The 16516-nt window shown below is 43.1% G+C and overlaps 1 protein-coding gene and 1 pseudogene across 3 annotated transcripts; one reads left to right on the top strand and one right to left on the bottom strand.

Annotated features, from left to right (window-relative positions):
* On the bottom strand, nucleotides 1-14819 carry LOC124046435 (protein max-like). 3 transcript variants are annotated; one of them, XM_046366793.1, is made up of 4 exons: nucleotides 14622-14819; nucleotides 1155-1262; nucleotides 630-813; nucleotides 1-455 (listed from the first exon to the last, which is right to left on the bottom strand). In XM_046366793.1, exons 1-4 carry the CDS (start codon nucleotides 14796-14798, stop codon nucleotides 268-270), a joined length of 657 nt encoding a protein of 218 aa, XP_046222749.1. In that variant the 5' UTR covers nucleotides 14799-14819; the 3' UTR covers nucleotides 1-267. The 3 variants fall into 3 exon arrangements, with proteins under 3 accessions (XP_046222749.1, XP_046222751.1, XP_046222750.1); XM_046366795.1 differs by having other exon boundaries at nucleotides 675-798; XM_046366794.1 differs by having other exon boundaries at nucleotides 675-813; nucleotides 14622-14810.
* LOC124045257 lies at nucleotides 12126-13403 on the top strand (annotated as a pseudogene).
* Nucleotides 14820-16516: the final 1697 nt, after the last annotated feature.

Raw genomic sequence — 16516 nt, 5'->3', positions numbered from 1 at the left:
GTTTACTTTTAATGAATGTGCAACAATGTCTAAAAAAAACAGTTTTTGTTTTGTCATTATGGGGTAATGCGCATACATTTAAAAAAACATTTTAATCCATTTTAGAATAAGGCTGTAAGTAACAAAATGTTGGAAAAGCCACGATCGCACCTTTCTCACATGGTCTTCCCTCTGTCTCCTGGACTGGCATGAGAAGAATGGAAACAGACTGAACAGGAGGGGGCTGGTGGATAAGAGTCTCTCTGGTGATAACACTGTGGATGGAGTCTAGATGGGCTCCACACGCAGCTTCTTTCTATTGGCCGGCTCCTCTGTCTCTGATTCAGAGCTGGAGTCAGAGCCTCCATCGAAGGCAGACACTGTGCTCCCCTTGGGGTTGGTGTACCAGCTGCTGTCAGAGGAAGAGTAGTTGGCCTGGAGAGTAGTGTTCCCTTTGGCCTTCTCCAGTGCACGGACTAAAATCAACCAGAGAAACACAGAACAATAGGATAAGTATAAGTCTCTCCCTTCTCCACCGTGAAACATTGTTCACTGGAATAATGCAATAAAGGCCATCAGAAGCAGAGCGTAAGTAGTGCAAGTATGGTTCTGATCAGTAGTGCCCATGACCAAGACACACCATGACTCACCCTCCTGCACCTGCAGTTGTCCCTGGGCCTTGAGCCCACACTCACCCTGCTGCTCTAGCATTGCATTCTGCTTCTTCAGGTCGTCAATGTCCTGCTGGTGTGTGTGGTTTTTTCGTCTCATGTACTGGATGTAGTCTGTGGCTTTGTCTAGGATCTGAGCTCGGGAAGCCTGTTTGACAGATTGCTGTCAGCAGCAAATTAAAAACTCAGCCATGAGGCAATGTTTCATTTGTCCTTATCAGAGCATTACAGATGACACACACTGCTGGCCTAGTTATTGAAGATTAGGCTAAATACCATTAGCTTATTGGAACCAAGTATCATTCCAAGCTGATTATTAACTCATTAATGAAAAATAAACCATTCAAAATGATGGGTGAGGCTTATTTGATCACCATTGCTACAGTAGTACATTTAGCATTAATACATTTGGACATTCATACAAACTACTAACTTCATATTGCATTTATTCTACAGTCCGACAGAGCTGGATAGTAGAAAATACCGATTACTAACTTCACTAACCTTCTCCCCTTGTAACACAGGCACAGAGTCCCGTAAACTGCTGAAGCTGTCTTTAATGTGGTCCCTACGTTTGCGCTCCAGCGCATTGTGATGTGCTCGTTTGTCAGCCTGTAAAGAGAGATTCACAGAGGAATCAAAGTCAACCCAAACTAGCAATAGGCGGCAAAATGTTAAAGCAAACATTTTAAAGTTGGCTGTCCATTTTAATTTCCATTAGAATCCAAACTCAACAATTTAACACATTAGCCATGAGTTGATCCTAGTAACAGTAAGGATAAATAGACTGATGCACGATTTAAAGGGATATTTCGCCCAAACTACAAAATTACATTGGTTTCCTTACCCTGTAAGCAGTCTATAGACAGGGTATCGGTGGCATAAATCCCATTAAAGTCATGGGACCGATATTAGCTTTTTTTTAACACATGTTCAAAACACCTAAGTGATTTGAGCTTCACAATACTTGGAACCACCAAGAATCTTCCTAGAGCTGGCCGTCTGGCCAAACTGAGCAAATCGGGGGAGACAGGCCTTGGTCAGGTAGGTGACCAAGAACCCGATGGTCACTCTGACAGAGCTGCCAGAAGGACAACCATCTCTGCAGCACTCCACCAATCAGGCCTTAATCGTAGACTAGCCAGACAGAAGCCACTCCTCAGTAAAAAGGCACATGACAGCCCAATTGGAGTTTGCTAAAAAAAAGGCACCTAAAGGATTCTCCGACCATGAGAAACAAGATTCTCTGGTCTGATGAAACCAAGATTGAACTCTTTTTCCTGAATGCCAAGCGTCACATCTGGAGGAAACCTAGACCTAATCCCTACGGTGAAGCATGGTGGTGGCAGCATAATGCTGTGGGATGTTGTTTTTCAGCAGCAGGGACTGGGAGACTAGTCACGATTGAGGGACAGATGAACGGAGCAAAGTACAGAGAGCCTTGATGAAAACCTGCTCCAGAGTGCTCAGGACCTCAGACTGGGGTGAAGGTTCAGCTTCCAACAGGACAATGACCCTAAGAACACGTCCAAGTCAACACAGTAGTGGCATTGGGACAAGTCTCTGAATGTCCTTGAGTGGCCCAGCCAGAGCCCGGACTTGAACCCAATCGAATCTCTGGAGAGACCTGAAAATGGCTTTGCAGCGATGCAATTTCCGTTTGTTCTTATTTTATTAATTTGCTACTTTTTCTAAACCTGTTTTTGCTTTGTCATGATGGGGTATTGTATGTAGATTGCTGATGAAAAAAAACGATGTAATCAATTTCAGAACAAGGGGTCTGAATACTTTCCAAAATCACTGTATGTTGCTTTCTGGGCTTTAACAGAAACAAACAGCCACAAATGCAATAACTGCATTGTCTTTTCACCTATTGATGAAGTGTGAACAACCTGCCAAAAGACTAAATCAATGACATCAGACATGTTTATGTTAAGCCGCAAGGTTTACAAGTTTCTTGCAAGAAAACAAACTAAAGGAATGGGTAATTTCGTACCGCTAGCTAGCTAAATACAGGATGTGTTCAGGTATTATATGATGGAACTACCCTTTCATAAGCCTTATGTAGCTAGCTAAAATTACATCTAAAAGAGAAAAGTCTACCTAGCTAGCTAACTTCTGAGAAATGGCACTGCCCTTGTACACTTCTCTTCATGAGCTAAGCCGACCTCGCAACCGTGTTGATGGGGTAATATTAACCTTTAGCACCCATTGACACATTCATAGACACTAAAACTACCTATAGCACACATTGATAATAGTATCTTCTGGGCAGGGGAGTTTTGTTAAGAGTCTCAACACTTCTCCAGAGTGGCGCAGTGGCCTAAAGCACTGCATTGCAGTGATTGAGGCGTTACTACAGACCCAGGTTCAAATCCGGGCTGTGTCGCTGCTGGCCGCGACCAGGAGACCCATGAGGCAGAGCACAATTGGCCCAGCATTGTCCAGGATAGAAGAGGGTTTGTCCGGCAGGGATGTCCATGTTCCATCGCGCTCTAGCCGGGCTCATGCACGCTGACTTCGGTTGCCAGTTGTACCGTGATTCCTCAGAAACATTGGTGCGGCTGGCTTCTGGGTTAAGCGAGCAGTGGGTCAAGAAGCAGTGCGGCTTGGCAAGTTCGTGTTTCAGAGGATGCAAGGCTCATTGGAATTGGGAGTTGCAGCAATGGGACGAGACCAATTGGATATTTGTTATTTATTTTAACTTTATTTAACCAGGTAGGCAAGTTGAGAACAAGTTCTCATTTCCAATTGTGACCTGGCCAAGATAAGGCAAAGCAGTTAGACACATACAGTAGAAAAATACATCTCTATACGATGTGAGCAAATGAGGTGAGATAAGGGAGGTAAAGGCAAATAAAAGGCCATGGTGGCGAAGTAAATACAATATAGCAAGTAAAACACTGGAATGGTAGATTTGCAGTGTAAGAATGTGCAAAGTAGAAATAAAAATAATGGGGTGCAAAGGAGCAAAATAAATACAGTAGGGGAAGCAGTAGTTGTTTGGGATAAACTATAGATGGGCTATGTACAGGTGCAGTGACATGTGAGCTGCTCTGACAGCTGGTGCTTAAAGCTAGTGAGGGAGATAAGTGTTTCCCGTTTCAGAGATTTTTGTAGTTTGTTCCAGTCATGGGTAGCAGAGAACTGTAAGGAAAGGCGGCCAAAGGAATAATTGGTTTTGGGGGTGACCAGAGAGATATACCTGCAGGAGCGCGTGCTACGGGTGGGTGCTGTTATGGTGACCAGCGAGATGAGATAAGTGGGGACTTTACCTAGCAGGGTCTTGTAGAGGACCTGGAGCCAGTGGGTTTGGCGACGAGTATGAAGCGAGGGCTAGCCCACGAGAGCGTACAGGTCGCAGTGGTGGGTAGTATATGGGGTTTTGGTGACAAAACAGATGGCACTGTGATAGACTGTATCCAATTTATTGAGTAGGGTATTGGAGGCTATTTTGTAAATTATATCGCCGAAGTCGAGGATCGGTAGGATGGTCAGTTTTACGAGGGTATGTTTGGAAGCATGCTTTGTTGTGAAATAGGAAGCCAATTCTAGAGTTAACTGTGGATTGGAGATGTTTGATGTGAGTTTACAGTCTAACCAGACACCTAGGTATTTGTAGTTGTCCACATATTCTAAGTCAGAACCGTCCAGAGTAGTGATGCTGGACGGGCGGGCAGGTGCAGGCAGCGATCTGTTGAAGAGCATGCATTTAGTTTGACTTGTATTTAAGAGCAGTTGGAGGCCACGGAAGGAGAGTTGTATGGCATTGAAGCTCGTCTGGAGGGTTGTTAACACAGTGTCCAAAGGGCCGGAAGTATACAGAATTGTGTCGTGTGCGTACAGGTGGATCAGAGACTCACCAGCAGCAAGAGCGACATCATTGATGTATACAGAGAAGAGAGTCGGCCCAAGAATTGAACCCTGTGGCACCCCCATAGAGACTGCCAGAGGCCCGGACAACAGGCCCTCCGATTTGACACACTGAACTCTATCAGAGAAGTAGTTGGTGAACCAGGCGAGGCAATCATATGAGAAACCAAGGCTATCGAGTCTGCCGATGAGGACATGGTGATTGACAGAATCAAAATCCTTGGCCGGGTCAATGAATACGGCTGCACAGTATTGTTTCTTAGTGATGGCGGTTAAGATATTGTTTAGGACCTTGAGCGTGGCTGAGGTGCACCCATGACCAGCTCTGAAACCAGATTGCATAGCGGAGAAGGTGCGGTGGGATTCAAAATGGTCAGTAATCTGTTTGTTGACTTGGCTTTCGAAGACCTTAGAAAGGCAGGGTAGGATAGATATAGATCTGTAGCAGTTTGGGTCAAGAGTGTCCCCCCCTTTGAAGAGGGGGATGACCGCAGCTGCTTTCCAATCTTTGGGAATCTCAGACGACACCGAAAGGGAGGTTGAGCAGGCTAGTAATAGGGGTTGCAACAATTTCGGAAGATCATTTTAGAAAGAAAGGGTACAGATTGTCTAGCCCGGCTGATTTGTAGGGGTCGAGATTTTGCAGCTCTTTCAGAACATCAGCTGACTGGATTTGGGAGAAGGAGAAATGAGGAATGCTTGGGCGAGTTTCTGTGGGGGGGTAGAAGTCGACAGATTAATTAGGGTCGATTTCAAGTTTTCATAACAATCGGAAATCTGTATTTTTGGGGGCCGATTTTTGTTTTTTACAACTCAGATAAGAACACATACTTTTTTTCATTGACGGCCTAGGAATGGTGGGTTAACTGCCTTGTTCAGGAGCAGAACGACAGATTTTTACCTTGTCATCTCAGGGATTCAATCTTGCAACCTTAAGGTTAACTAGTCCAACGCTCTAACCACCTGCCTCACAAGGAGCCTGCCTGTTGCGCGAATGCAGTAATAAGCCAAGGTAAGTTGTTAGCTAGCATTAAACTTGCTCCAACATGTACCTAACCATAAAAATCAATGCCTTTGTTAAAATCAATACACAGAAGTATATATTTTTTAACCTGCATATTTAGCTAAAAGAAACGTTAGCAGGCAACATTAACCAGGTGAAATTGTGTCACTTCTCTTGCGTTCATTGCACGCAGAGTCAGGGTATATGCAACAATTTGGGCCGCCTGGCTCATTGCGAACTAATTTGCCAGAATTTTGCGTAATTATGACATAACATTGAAGGTCGTGCAATGTAACAGCAATATTTAGATTTATGGATGCGATCCGTTAGATAAAACACAGAATGGTTCCGTATTTCACTGAAATAATAAACATTTTGTTTTCAAAATGATAGTTTCCGGATTCGACCATATCAATGACCTAAGGCTCGCATTCCTGTGTGTTATTATGTTATAATTAAGTCTATGATTTAGGAGATGGAAGCTATACTCTTACACTGGCAATACTAAAGTGCCTATAAGAACATCCAATAGTCAAAGGTATATGAAATACAAATCTTATAGAGAGAAATAGTCCTATAATTCCTATAATAACTACAACCTAAAACTTCTTACCTGGGAAAATTGAAGACTCATGTTAAAAGGAACCACCAGCTTTCATATGTTCTCATGTTCTGAGCAAGGAACTTAAACGTTAGCTTTCTTACATGGCACATATTGCACTTTTACTTTCTTCTCCAACACTTTGTTTTTGCATTATTTAAACCAAATTAAACGTTTCATTATTTATTTGAGGCTAAATTGATTTTATTGATGTATTATATTCAGTTAAAATAAGTTCATTCAGTATTGCTGTAATTACAAATACATTTTATTTTATTTATGTTTTATTAATTTTTTTAATCGTCCGATTAATCGGTATCGGCCTGTTTTGGTCCTCCAATAATCGGCATCGGCATTGAAAAATCATAATAGGCCGACATCTATTGGGGGGTACAGTGCAGTTGACTGGGGTAGGGGTAGCCAGCTGGAATGCAGGGCCAGCCGTAGAAAATGCTTATGAAATTCTCAATTATAGTGGATTTATCAGTGGTGACAGAGTTTCCTATCCTCAGTGCAGTGGGCAGCTGGGAGGAGGTGCTCTTATTCTCCATGGACTTTACAGTGTCCCAAGACATTTTTGTGTTTGTTGCAGGAAGCAAATTTCTGCTTGAAAAAACGAGCCTTGGCTTTTCTAACTGCCTGTGTATATTGGTTTCGAACTTCCCTGAAAAGATGCATATCACGGGGGCTGTTCGATGCTAATGCAGAACATCATAGGATGTTTTTGTGCTGGTTAAGGGCAGTCAGGTCTGGAGAGAGCCAAGGGCTATATCTGTTCCTGGTTCTACATTTCTTGAATGGGGCATGCTTATTTAAGATGGTGAGGAAGGCTTTTTTTTTAATAACCAGGCATCCTCTATTGACGGAATGAGGTCAATATCCTTCCAGGATACCAGGGCCAGTTCGATTAGAAAGGCCTGCTCGCTGAAGTGTTTCAGGGAGCACTTGACAGTGATGAGTGGAGGTCCCTTGACCGCTGACCCATTACGGATGCAGGCAATGAGGCAGTGATCGCTGAAATCCTGGTTGAAAACAGCAGAGGTGTATTTAGAGGGCAAGTTGGTTAGGATGATATCTATGAGTGTGCCTGTGTTTACGGCTTTGGGGTTGTACCTGGTAGGTTCATTGATCATTTGTGTGAGATTGAGGGCATCAAGCTTAGATTGTAGGATAGCTGGGGTGTTAAGCATGTTCCAGTTTAGGTCACCTAGCAGCACGAGCTCTGAAGATAGATGGGGGGCATTCAGTTCACATATGGTGTCCAGAGCACAGCTGGGGGCAGAGGGTGGTCTATAGCAGGCGGCAACGGTGAGAGAGTTGTTTTTAGAGAATTGGATTTTTAAAAGTAGAAGTTCATATTGTTTGGGTACAGGCCTGGATAGTAGGACAGAACTCTGTAGGCTAACACCGCCCCCTTTGGCAGTTCTATCTTGTCGGAAAATGTTCACATAGTAAACAGGATATTTTGTCAGGACAAGATGCTAGAATATGCATATAATTGACAGCTTAGGATAGAAACACTCTAAAGTTTCCAAAACTGTCAAAATATTTTCTGTGAGTATAACAGAACTGATATTGCAGGCGAAACCCTGAGGAAAATCAAAACAGGAAGTGGCTTCTATTTTGAAAACTCCATATTCCACAGCCTCCCTTTGCTGGATTTAAAGGGATATGAACCAGATTCCTTTTCCTATCGCTTCCTCAAGGTGTCAGACTTCAGACATAGTTTCAGGATTTTGTTTTGAAAAATGAGCCAGAACGATAACATCGCGTCAAGTGGTCACATGAGTTTTGCTCGCGCAACAGAATTTGGACAGCCATTGTTTTCCCCTCTCCTACTGTGAAAGACATTTGCGGTTGATATATTATCGATTATATATTTTAAAAACAACCTGACGATTGATTATAAAAAACGTTTGACATGTTTCTGTGGACATTATGGAAACTATTTGGAATTTGTCTGCGTTTTCGTGACCGCTCTTTCCTGTGGATTTCTGAACATAACAGAGGTATTTTGGATATAAATATTATCTTTGTGGAACAAACGGAACATTTTGTGTAACTGGGAGTCTCGTGAGTGAAAACATCCGAAGATCATCAAAGGTAAAATATTAATTTGATTGATTTTCTGATTTTTGTGACCGAGCTACGTATCGTGCGCTCGATAAACTTACACAAACGCTTGGATTGCTTTCTCTATAAAGCATAATTTCAAAATCTGACACGACAGGTGGATTAACAAAAGGCTAAACTGTGTTTTCCTATATTGCACTTGTGATTTCATGAATATAAATATGTATAGTAATATTTATTGTATGTAGCGCTATGCTATTCAGCGGTTGTTGATGACACTTATTCCGATATCGGGATTGCAGCCATAACAAGTTAACTGGGAATATTGAAGAACTAGGATTATTGAACCACAAGCTTTCATATGTTCTCATATTCTGAGCAAGGAACTTAAACTTTTGCTTTTTTAAATGGCACATATTGCACTTTTTCTTCTCCAACACTGTGTTTTTGCATTGTTTAAACATGTTTCATTTATTTGAGACTAAATAGATTTGATTTATGTATTATATGAAGTTGTGTTTATTGTTCATTCAGTATTGTTGTAATGGCATTACAAATATATAAACAAAAATAATGATTAATGAATAAATAAATGTAAAAAAATATATATTATTATAAAATTAAAATAAAATTAAACGCCCGATTAATCGGTATCAGCTTTTTTTTGGTCCTAGAATAATCGGCATTGGCATTGGACAATCATAAACGGCCGACCTCCATTTACTACACACCTTTTATAGGGTTACCAGAGGGCCATATCTCCATGTTACAGTGCTTGTTGACGGAAAACAGACAGAGGCGACCACCTGTGCTAATTAGCTATCTAGCGTGCTTTGAACACCTGTGTGTCAGCGTAACTCGAGAAGTGTAGCAAAAGTATAGTTTTGTTGGCTGTAGGCACCCATAGCTTTATGGATGTGTGCAAAACTGCTACAGTAAGTATCCTTTTCATTTTAAGGAGTCTTTCTCGCTGGTGAAAGATAACACCACTAGGGGGGATACAGTCCTAGACCACTGATATTCTACCCACAAGCAAATATACAAGGCCCTCCCTCATCCGCTAAATCGGCAGGTAGCCTAGTGGTTAGAGCGTTGGACTAGTAACTGAAAGGTTGAAAGATCGAATCCCAGAGAATCTGTCGTTCTGCCTCTGAACAAGGCAGTTAACCTCTCTTGAGTAGGGGGCAGTATTTTGTGTCCGGATGAAAAGCGTGCCCAAAGTAAACCGCCTGTTATTCAGGCCCAGAAGCTAGGATATGTATATATCATATGGTAGATTTGGATAGAAAACGCTCTAAAGTTTCTAAAACCTTAAATTATGTATGTGAGTATAACAGAACTGATATGCCAGGAAAAACCCTGAGGACAAACCATCCCCAAAAAAAGAAATTTCAGCCTACCACTATTTTCAATGGCTATCACTTTTATTATAAAGCCAAGTCCTCCCAGACTGCAGTTCCTAGGGCTTCCACTAGATGTCAATTCTTTAGAGTTTCAGGCTGGCTTTTGGAAAAATGAGCCAGAAATTGTAGTTTTTCTGATTGAAAAATTGAATTTTTTAGTTAAAAAATAAAATATCAGCAAATCAGGCCTCCGTACTCTTGCTTCCTGTTTTACAAGCAGAATCTAAAACCGGAAGTACCCACGATTCACTCCGTTGAGAAATGGTCTCCAGAATAAGAGGTTATGCTACTTTACTAGCGCTGATAGGAATATGTTTAGAGACTCCGCCAATAACATAGATGAGCTAACCACCCGCCACCGGCTTCATTAGAAAATGCATTGGCGATGTCGTACACACGGTGAGGGTTTGCTGCTTCCCCAATCAAAAGCCCTGGATTAACACCAAGGTTGGAGCTAAACTAAAAATCAGGGCTACCGCACACAAAGCTATCGTAGACAACCCTGATGCTACGACCGAAGACAGGAATAAGTACAAGGAGGCCCGCTATTAACGCAGCAGATTCATCAAACGAACAAAAGGACAATATAGGAATAAGGTGGACTCATATTACACAGGCCCTGACACCCGCCACATGTGAGAGGGGCTACAGTCCATTACAGATTACAAAGGAAGACCCAACCGTGATCTACCCAATGATGCCTCTCTAAAAGATTAACTCAATGCATTTTATGCACGCTTTGACCACGTTGGGTCATGTGTGAGGACTGGGTGATCTCACGCTGAGGCCGACGTGAGAAGGGTCTTTAAATCAAGTCAACACCCGCAAGGCCCCGGGACCCAACAATATTCCAGGGTGCGTTCTCAGAGCATGTCCAGAACAGCAGGCATATTCACATTCAATTTTCAACCTCTCCTTTTCCCAGTCTGTAGTCACCGCATGTTTTAAGATGACCACAATCATTCCTGTTCCTAAGAATTCTAAGGCTTCATGCCACAATGATTACTGCCCTGTAACAGTCACTTCTGTAATCATGAAGTGCTTTGAGAGGCTGGTTATGGCACACATTAACTCCACCATCCCAGCCACTCTAGACCCACTCCAATTCCAGTGTTGATTTGCTAAATTGTAATTACTATGGCCTATTTATTGCCATACCTCCTCATGCCATTTGCACACACTGTATATATACTTTTTTAATGTTTTTATTGTGTTATTGACTGTACGCTTGTTTATTCCATGTGTAACTCTGTGTTGTTGTTTCTTTTGCACTGCTTTGCTTTATCTTGGCCAGGTCTGCAACTGGATCCTGGACTTCCTGATGGGCCAACCACATGTGGTGAGGGTAGGCAACATCCCCTCAACCACACTGACCTTTAACACAGTGGCTCCACAGGTGTGTGCTTAGTCCCCTCCTGTACTCCCCGTTCACCCACAACTGTATGGACTTCAATGCCATTATCAAGTTCGCCGACGACACGACAGTGGCAGACCTGATCACCGGCGACAAGAGTCAGCCTACAGGAAGGAGGTCAGTGACCTGGCAGTGTGGGGCCGGAGCAACAACTTCTCCCTCAACGTCAAGAAGACCAAGGAGCTGATTGTGGACTACAGGAAACAAGGGGGGACGAGCACACCCCCACCCACATCAATGGGCGGTTGTGGAGCTGGTAGAGCGCTTCAAGTTCCTTGTGTCCAAATCACTAGACTTAAAATGGTCCACACGCACAGTCACGAAGAAGGCACGACAGTGCCTGTTCCCCCTCAGGAGGCTGAAAAAGTTTGGCCCTCAGAAATGTTTTGGTACCCTTCCCCAGATCTGTGCCTCGACGCAATCCTGTTTCGGAGCTCTACGGACAATTCTGTCAACCTCATGTCTTGGTTTTTGCTCTGACATGCACTGTCAACTGTGGGACCTTATATAGACAGGGGTGTGCCTTTCCAAATCATGTCCAATCAATTGAATTTACCACAGGTGGACTCCAATCAAAGTTGTAGAAACATCTCCAGGATGATCCATGGAAACAGGATGTACCTGAGCTCAATTTCGAGTCTCATAGCAAAGGGTCTGAATACTTATGTAAATTTGGTATCAGTTTATACATTAGCAAACATTTCCAAAAGCCCATTTTTGCTTTGTCATTATGAGGTATTGTATGCAGATTGACGAGGAAAAATAAGGCTGTAATGTAACTATGTGGAAAAAGTCAAGGGTCTGAATATAAATGGAATGGCATCAAACCATGTGTTTGATGTATTTGTTACCATTCCACTCCCAACAGTACCACGACCCCATCCTTCCCAATTCAGGTGCCACCAACCTCCTGTGACAGGTGTTCAGCGGATGCTAGATTGATAATTAGCACAGGTTGTTCGAGAACACATTTCTTTCCTCGAGGCAAGCAGAAGTTGGTAGCCGAAGTCTACGCCCTCCTCGTCGGCGATTGGTCAACCGTAGGGATTCCACAATGATGTGCACGTTGTCATTCAAGGAGAGAAGACTGGTCCTCATTCGCTTTTTTTCTCTCTTCCTAAAGATGGTGGCAGGGACTCTGTACACGTATCCAGAAAACTAGAGAGCCTTCAAGGCTCAGATTGCAGCCCAGTACAGCGGTGCCTGCCTCAAGGTGGCCAGCAGCGTCCCTGCCTTCACTTTCGGGCAGACGAACCGTACCCCCATCTTCCTCAACAACTTCCCCTTGAGCAAGGTTCCAGCTTTTCAGGGTGATGACGGCTTCCGTCTTTTCGAGAGTAATGCCATTGCTCACTACCTGAGCAATGAGGCCCTGCATGGCAGCAGTCCCCAGGCCCAGTCCCAGGTGCTTCAGTGGGTAAGCTTTGCTGATGCTGAAATCATCCCTCCAGGCTCTGCATGGGTCTTCCCAACCTTGGGAATCATGCAGTTCAACAAGCAGGCAACAGAGCAGGCCAAGGAGGAGGTGAAGAAGGTTCTGTTTGTCCTCAACACCAGGACCTTCCTGGTTGGAGAGCGAGTCAGCCTAGCTGATATCAGCGTGGCCTATAGCATGATCTGGCTCTTTAAACAGGTCCTTGAGCCTTCCTTCCGCCAACCCAGTTCAAGACCATGCTCGGAGAGGTCAAGCTCTGCGACAAGATGGCTCAGTTTGATCCCAAGAAGTTCTCTGACATGCAGCCCAAGAAGGACAGCCTTCCCAAGAAAGACGCCCCTCCCAAGAAAGAGAAGGCTGGAACGAAGGCAGGCAGACCTCAGGAGAAGAAGGAAAAGAAGAAGAAGGAAGAGAAGGAAGCTGCCCCTGCTGAAGAGGAAATGGACAAGTGTGAAGCAGCTCTGGCTTCAGAACCCAAAACAAAGGACCCTTTCACTCACCTACCAAAGAGTGCGTTTGTCATGGACGAGTTCAAGAGGAAGTACTCTAACGAGGACACGCTGACTGTAGCCGTGCCCCACTTCTGGGAACACGTTGACAGGGCTACTCCATCTGTTACGGTGAGTACAAATACCCCGAGGAGCTTACCATGACTTTCATGAGCTGCAACCTCATCGTGGGAATGTTCCAGAGACTTGACAAACTCCGCAAGAACGGCTTTGCCAGCGTGACCCTGTTCGGCGGGAACAACGACAGTAGCATTTCTGGAATCTGGATCTTTTAGCTTTCACTCTGTCTGTTGACTGGCAGATTGATTACGAGTCATACGCCTGGCGCAAACTGGACCCCGACAGCAGCGAAACCAAGACCATGGTCAAGGAGTACTTTGCTTGGGAGGGAGAGTTCAAACGCATGGGAAAACCCTTTAACCAGGGCAAGTGCTTCAAGTGAGCAGGGTGGAGGATGATGGCACCATGACCCCTATACGTCTGCCATTATACATCAACACCTTAACCTAAGGACATTCAAACACCTTGTGCTTGGACCTTCTCAAACTGATCTTCAATTGGAGTGGATTGTGTCTCAATGGTCTTAACAGAAGCGATTGTTTTGAGTTGACAAATAAACATGTTTTCCACAATGAAAAAATAATAATAATAATAAAAAGACTCGTCCTCATTCACATTTTTTTACTTGAAATACTGCACCAAACATCCTAGTCAGAAGCAAAATTGTGCAACTATCATCTCCTCTACAAAAATGTCAAAATTAATGACATATCTTGATGTAATGGACAAACAGTACTATTGAAAAAAAAATTCTCGCGAAGGTCTTATTAAGAGAGTATATGCCTGCCGAACGGAAGCATGCTGACGCCTTTACACACAGGTGTTCGGACCATAGCGAATTAGCACAGGTGGTGCCTCTGTCAACACGCGTTGTTCGTGAAGATATGGCAGTGTGGGAACGCTATAACCATATAAAAAGGTGTGTATCAAGTGAACATATTGTATTACATTTATTTTTCACTGATCTGAAATACAAGCTCCGTTCCAAAACTCGACTGCAAGTGATGCGTGTTAATGTGTCAGGGCTCTGAACTCCCCGTACAAAATACGCCTTCATCCAATGATGTGTAATGTAATGGGACAGCGTCATAAACTAATCTCATTCCTGCATTGAGGTACTTTTTCAGACCCATATCTGGCACCAGCTCCAAGTGTCTTAATGTAACCATGTTTGCGTTCCGATACCAGTGCATCTCAGCATAATTTTGGGGTTATATTCTTTCAAGGTAAACAACCCCAGTGCAGAGCAGTGTAATGGTGGGGTTATCATCTTACAATATATATAAATGATGCAGATGGATTTTGCGTCGCAGGCATCGCTGTTTGTTGATGCCCAAGGGTCTAGCCAGGTAGCAAGCGATTTTCATTCAGTTAACCACTTCAACTAGAACAGGCAAGCTCCGTGTTGGGTAACGCTTGCTAACGTTAACTACATTCTTCTAAAACTGGTAACGCTAACTAACATTAACTAGTAAGTCAAACGTTTGAATGTTTTAGCTAACCAGGTTACTGGGTCAAATATTTCTGATCTGCCAGTTCAGCTACACTAGCTAGCTAGTACGCGTTTCCCTCAAAGGCTCGAGCGAGCACATTAACTTACGTCACTGTCAACATCGATATCTTCGTTGTCGCTCATTCTTCGGTGAAACGTATGAGGAGGAGGGGGGTGTTTAAAAACAAAGCGAGGTGGCAACCAAAATGAAATCAAGAACGGAGCAACTCCTACAGCAGGGACAAGACGATCAACGGATTCTCCCCACGTGATTCGCCTACACATGGACACAACAGCCTGTAAAGCGCATGTGCGAAGACGAAATGTTGTATGGGTATTGGTGTCCTTGACTCATTAAACGCGTACTATTGTCACCATTTTGTAATTGGACTGTATTATTCCTGACAAAGTTTTAAAATACCATTACAATATCTGCTTTATAATTTTACCATATACCTTGTGGTGAATAGGCAACTGATCCTAATTCAGTGACTTCTACAGATGCATAGAAAGACAGACAGATTCTGATCAGTAAATTCACATTGATAAATGGTGTTAATTTATTACCCTTGATTAAGGAGGGATTCTGATGGAATGTTCAAACTACATACAGATGAGAGCACACTATCACAGATGATAGGGGGGAAACCTAACAATATATTTGGTCATATCATCATAGCTGTCTTTACCTGTTTATTATTATTCAGAATTAGGTGTAGGTATGTACAATCTATATTTTTCCTGTTTAAGCATGCATGGTTTCCATTCTTGTTTGCAGACGTCATTGATCACAAGAATAATAGAGGGGTATAGGCAGGTGGCGACGATAACCAGGCATGCCCTTCTGCAGCCTGTGATTATAAGCCAGGTGGCAGCTCAGCTTCAGCAGCCCTCCCCCACTCCGAGCAGTTAACCCACTGTTCCTAGGCCGTCATTGAAAATAAGAATTTGTTCTTAACTGACTTGCCTAGTAAAATAAAGGTAAACATATATATACACTTCTCTCCATAGGACCTGCATATAGCCATTGTTTCCCTACCAGCACCTGAAAATGTCCCTGGCTGCAGTCTGATGGTATTTAACATCGGCAGAACAAGTAAAACATTTTATCGTCTCACAAATGGGTATGATATTTGAAAATCAAGGAAATAACTCTGCACATTTTAGATATATACTTTTTTGTACTTGTAGTACCCCCCAAAAAACAGGCCACCTATAGTATTCATAGTGGGATTATGTTTGGTGTTCAGATAAGTAAACAAATTATCCAACCATCTGACATTCTGCAATTAAGCCATATGATCCTCTGATAGTTAATGGATGATCTTACAATAGATATATTCTGAAAATAAACAGTATAGAGTGCTTCTTGTATTAGTTATGTTTGACACTGATTCTTTAGCAGTGAAGAGAATGACACTATCAAATGATACACCTAAGTAGGCTCGACTTGTTCATAGAACAACCAGCTCTTTCCAACGCCATATTCATCACCACCCACACCATATGCTACCCTCAACCCTCACTGTCGTTTCCATCCCCCTCAACACACACAAAATAAAACGTAATCAGTTATATTACGTCTCTGTGTTGTATAACACGACATGAAGTGAGACCTAAGACAACTACATAGCATGGCACTAACACATCACAGCAACATTATAGCAACACAACATGGCAGCAGCACAAAACATCATACAAACATTATTAGGCACAGATAACCTCAAGAAGGTAGAGACAACAATACAACACCCGATGCAGCCACAACTGTCAGTAAGTGTACACGATTGAGTCTTTGAATGAAGAGATAAAACGGTCCAGTTTGAGTGTAGTTTTTTTTCAGCTCGTTCCAGCAAACTGAAAATAGGAGTAACCCAGGGATGTGTGCAGTTTTGGGACCTATAACAGAATGTGACTCAGAATGGGTGTTGTATACGGAGGCATTCTTCTTACCAAACCACATTACTTTTGTTTTGGAAGTGTTCAGAACAAGGTTAAGGGCA

The sequence above is a fragment of the Oncorhynchus gorbuscha genome, linkage group LG10 (genome assembly GCF_021184085.1).
Source record: "Oncorhynchus gorbuscha isolate QuinsamMale2020 ecotype Even-year linkage group LG10, OgorEven_v1.0, whole genome shotgun sequence".
Classification (NCBI taxonomy): Eukaryota; Metazoa; Chordata; class Actinopteri; order Salmoniformes; family Salmonidae; genus Oncorhynchus; species Oncorhynchus gorbuscha.
This window is presented reverse-complemented; position numbering and strand designations above follow the sequence as displayed.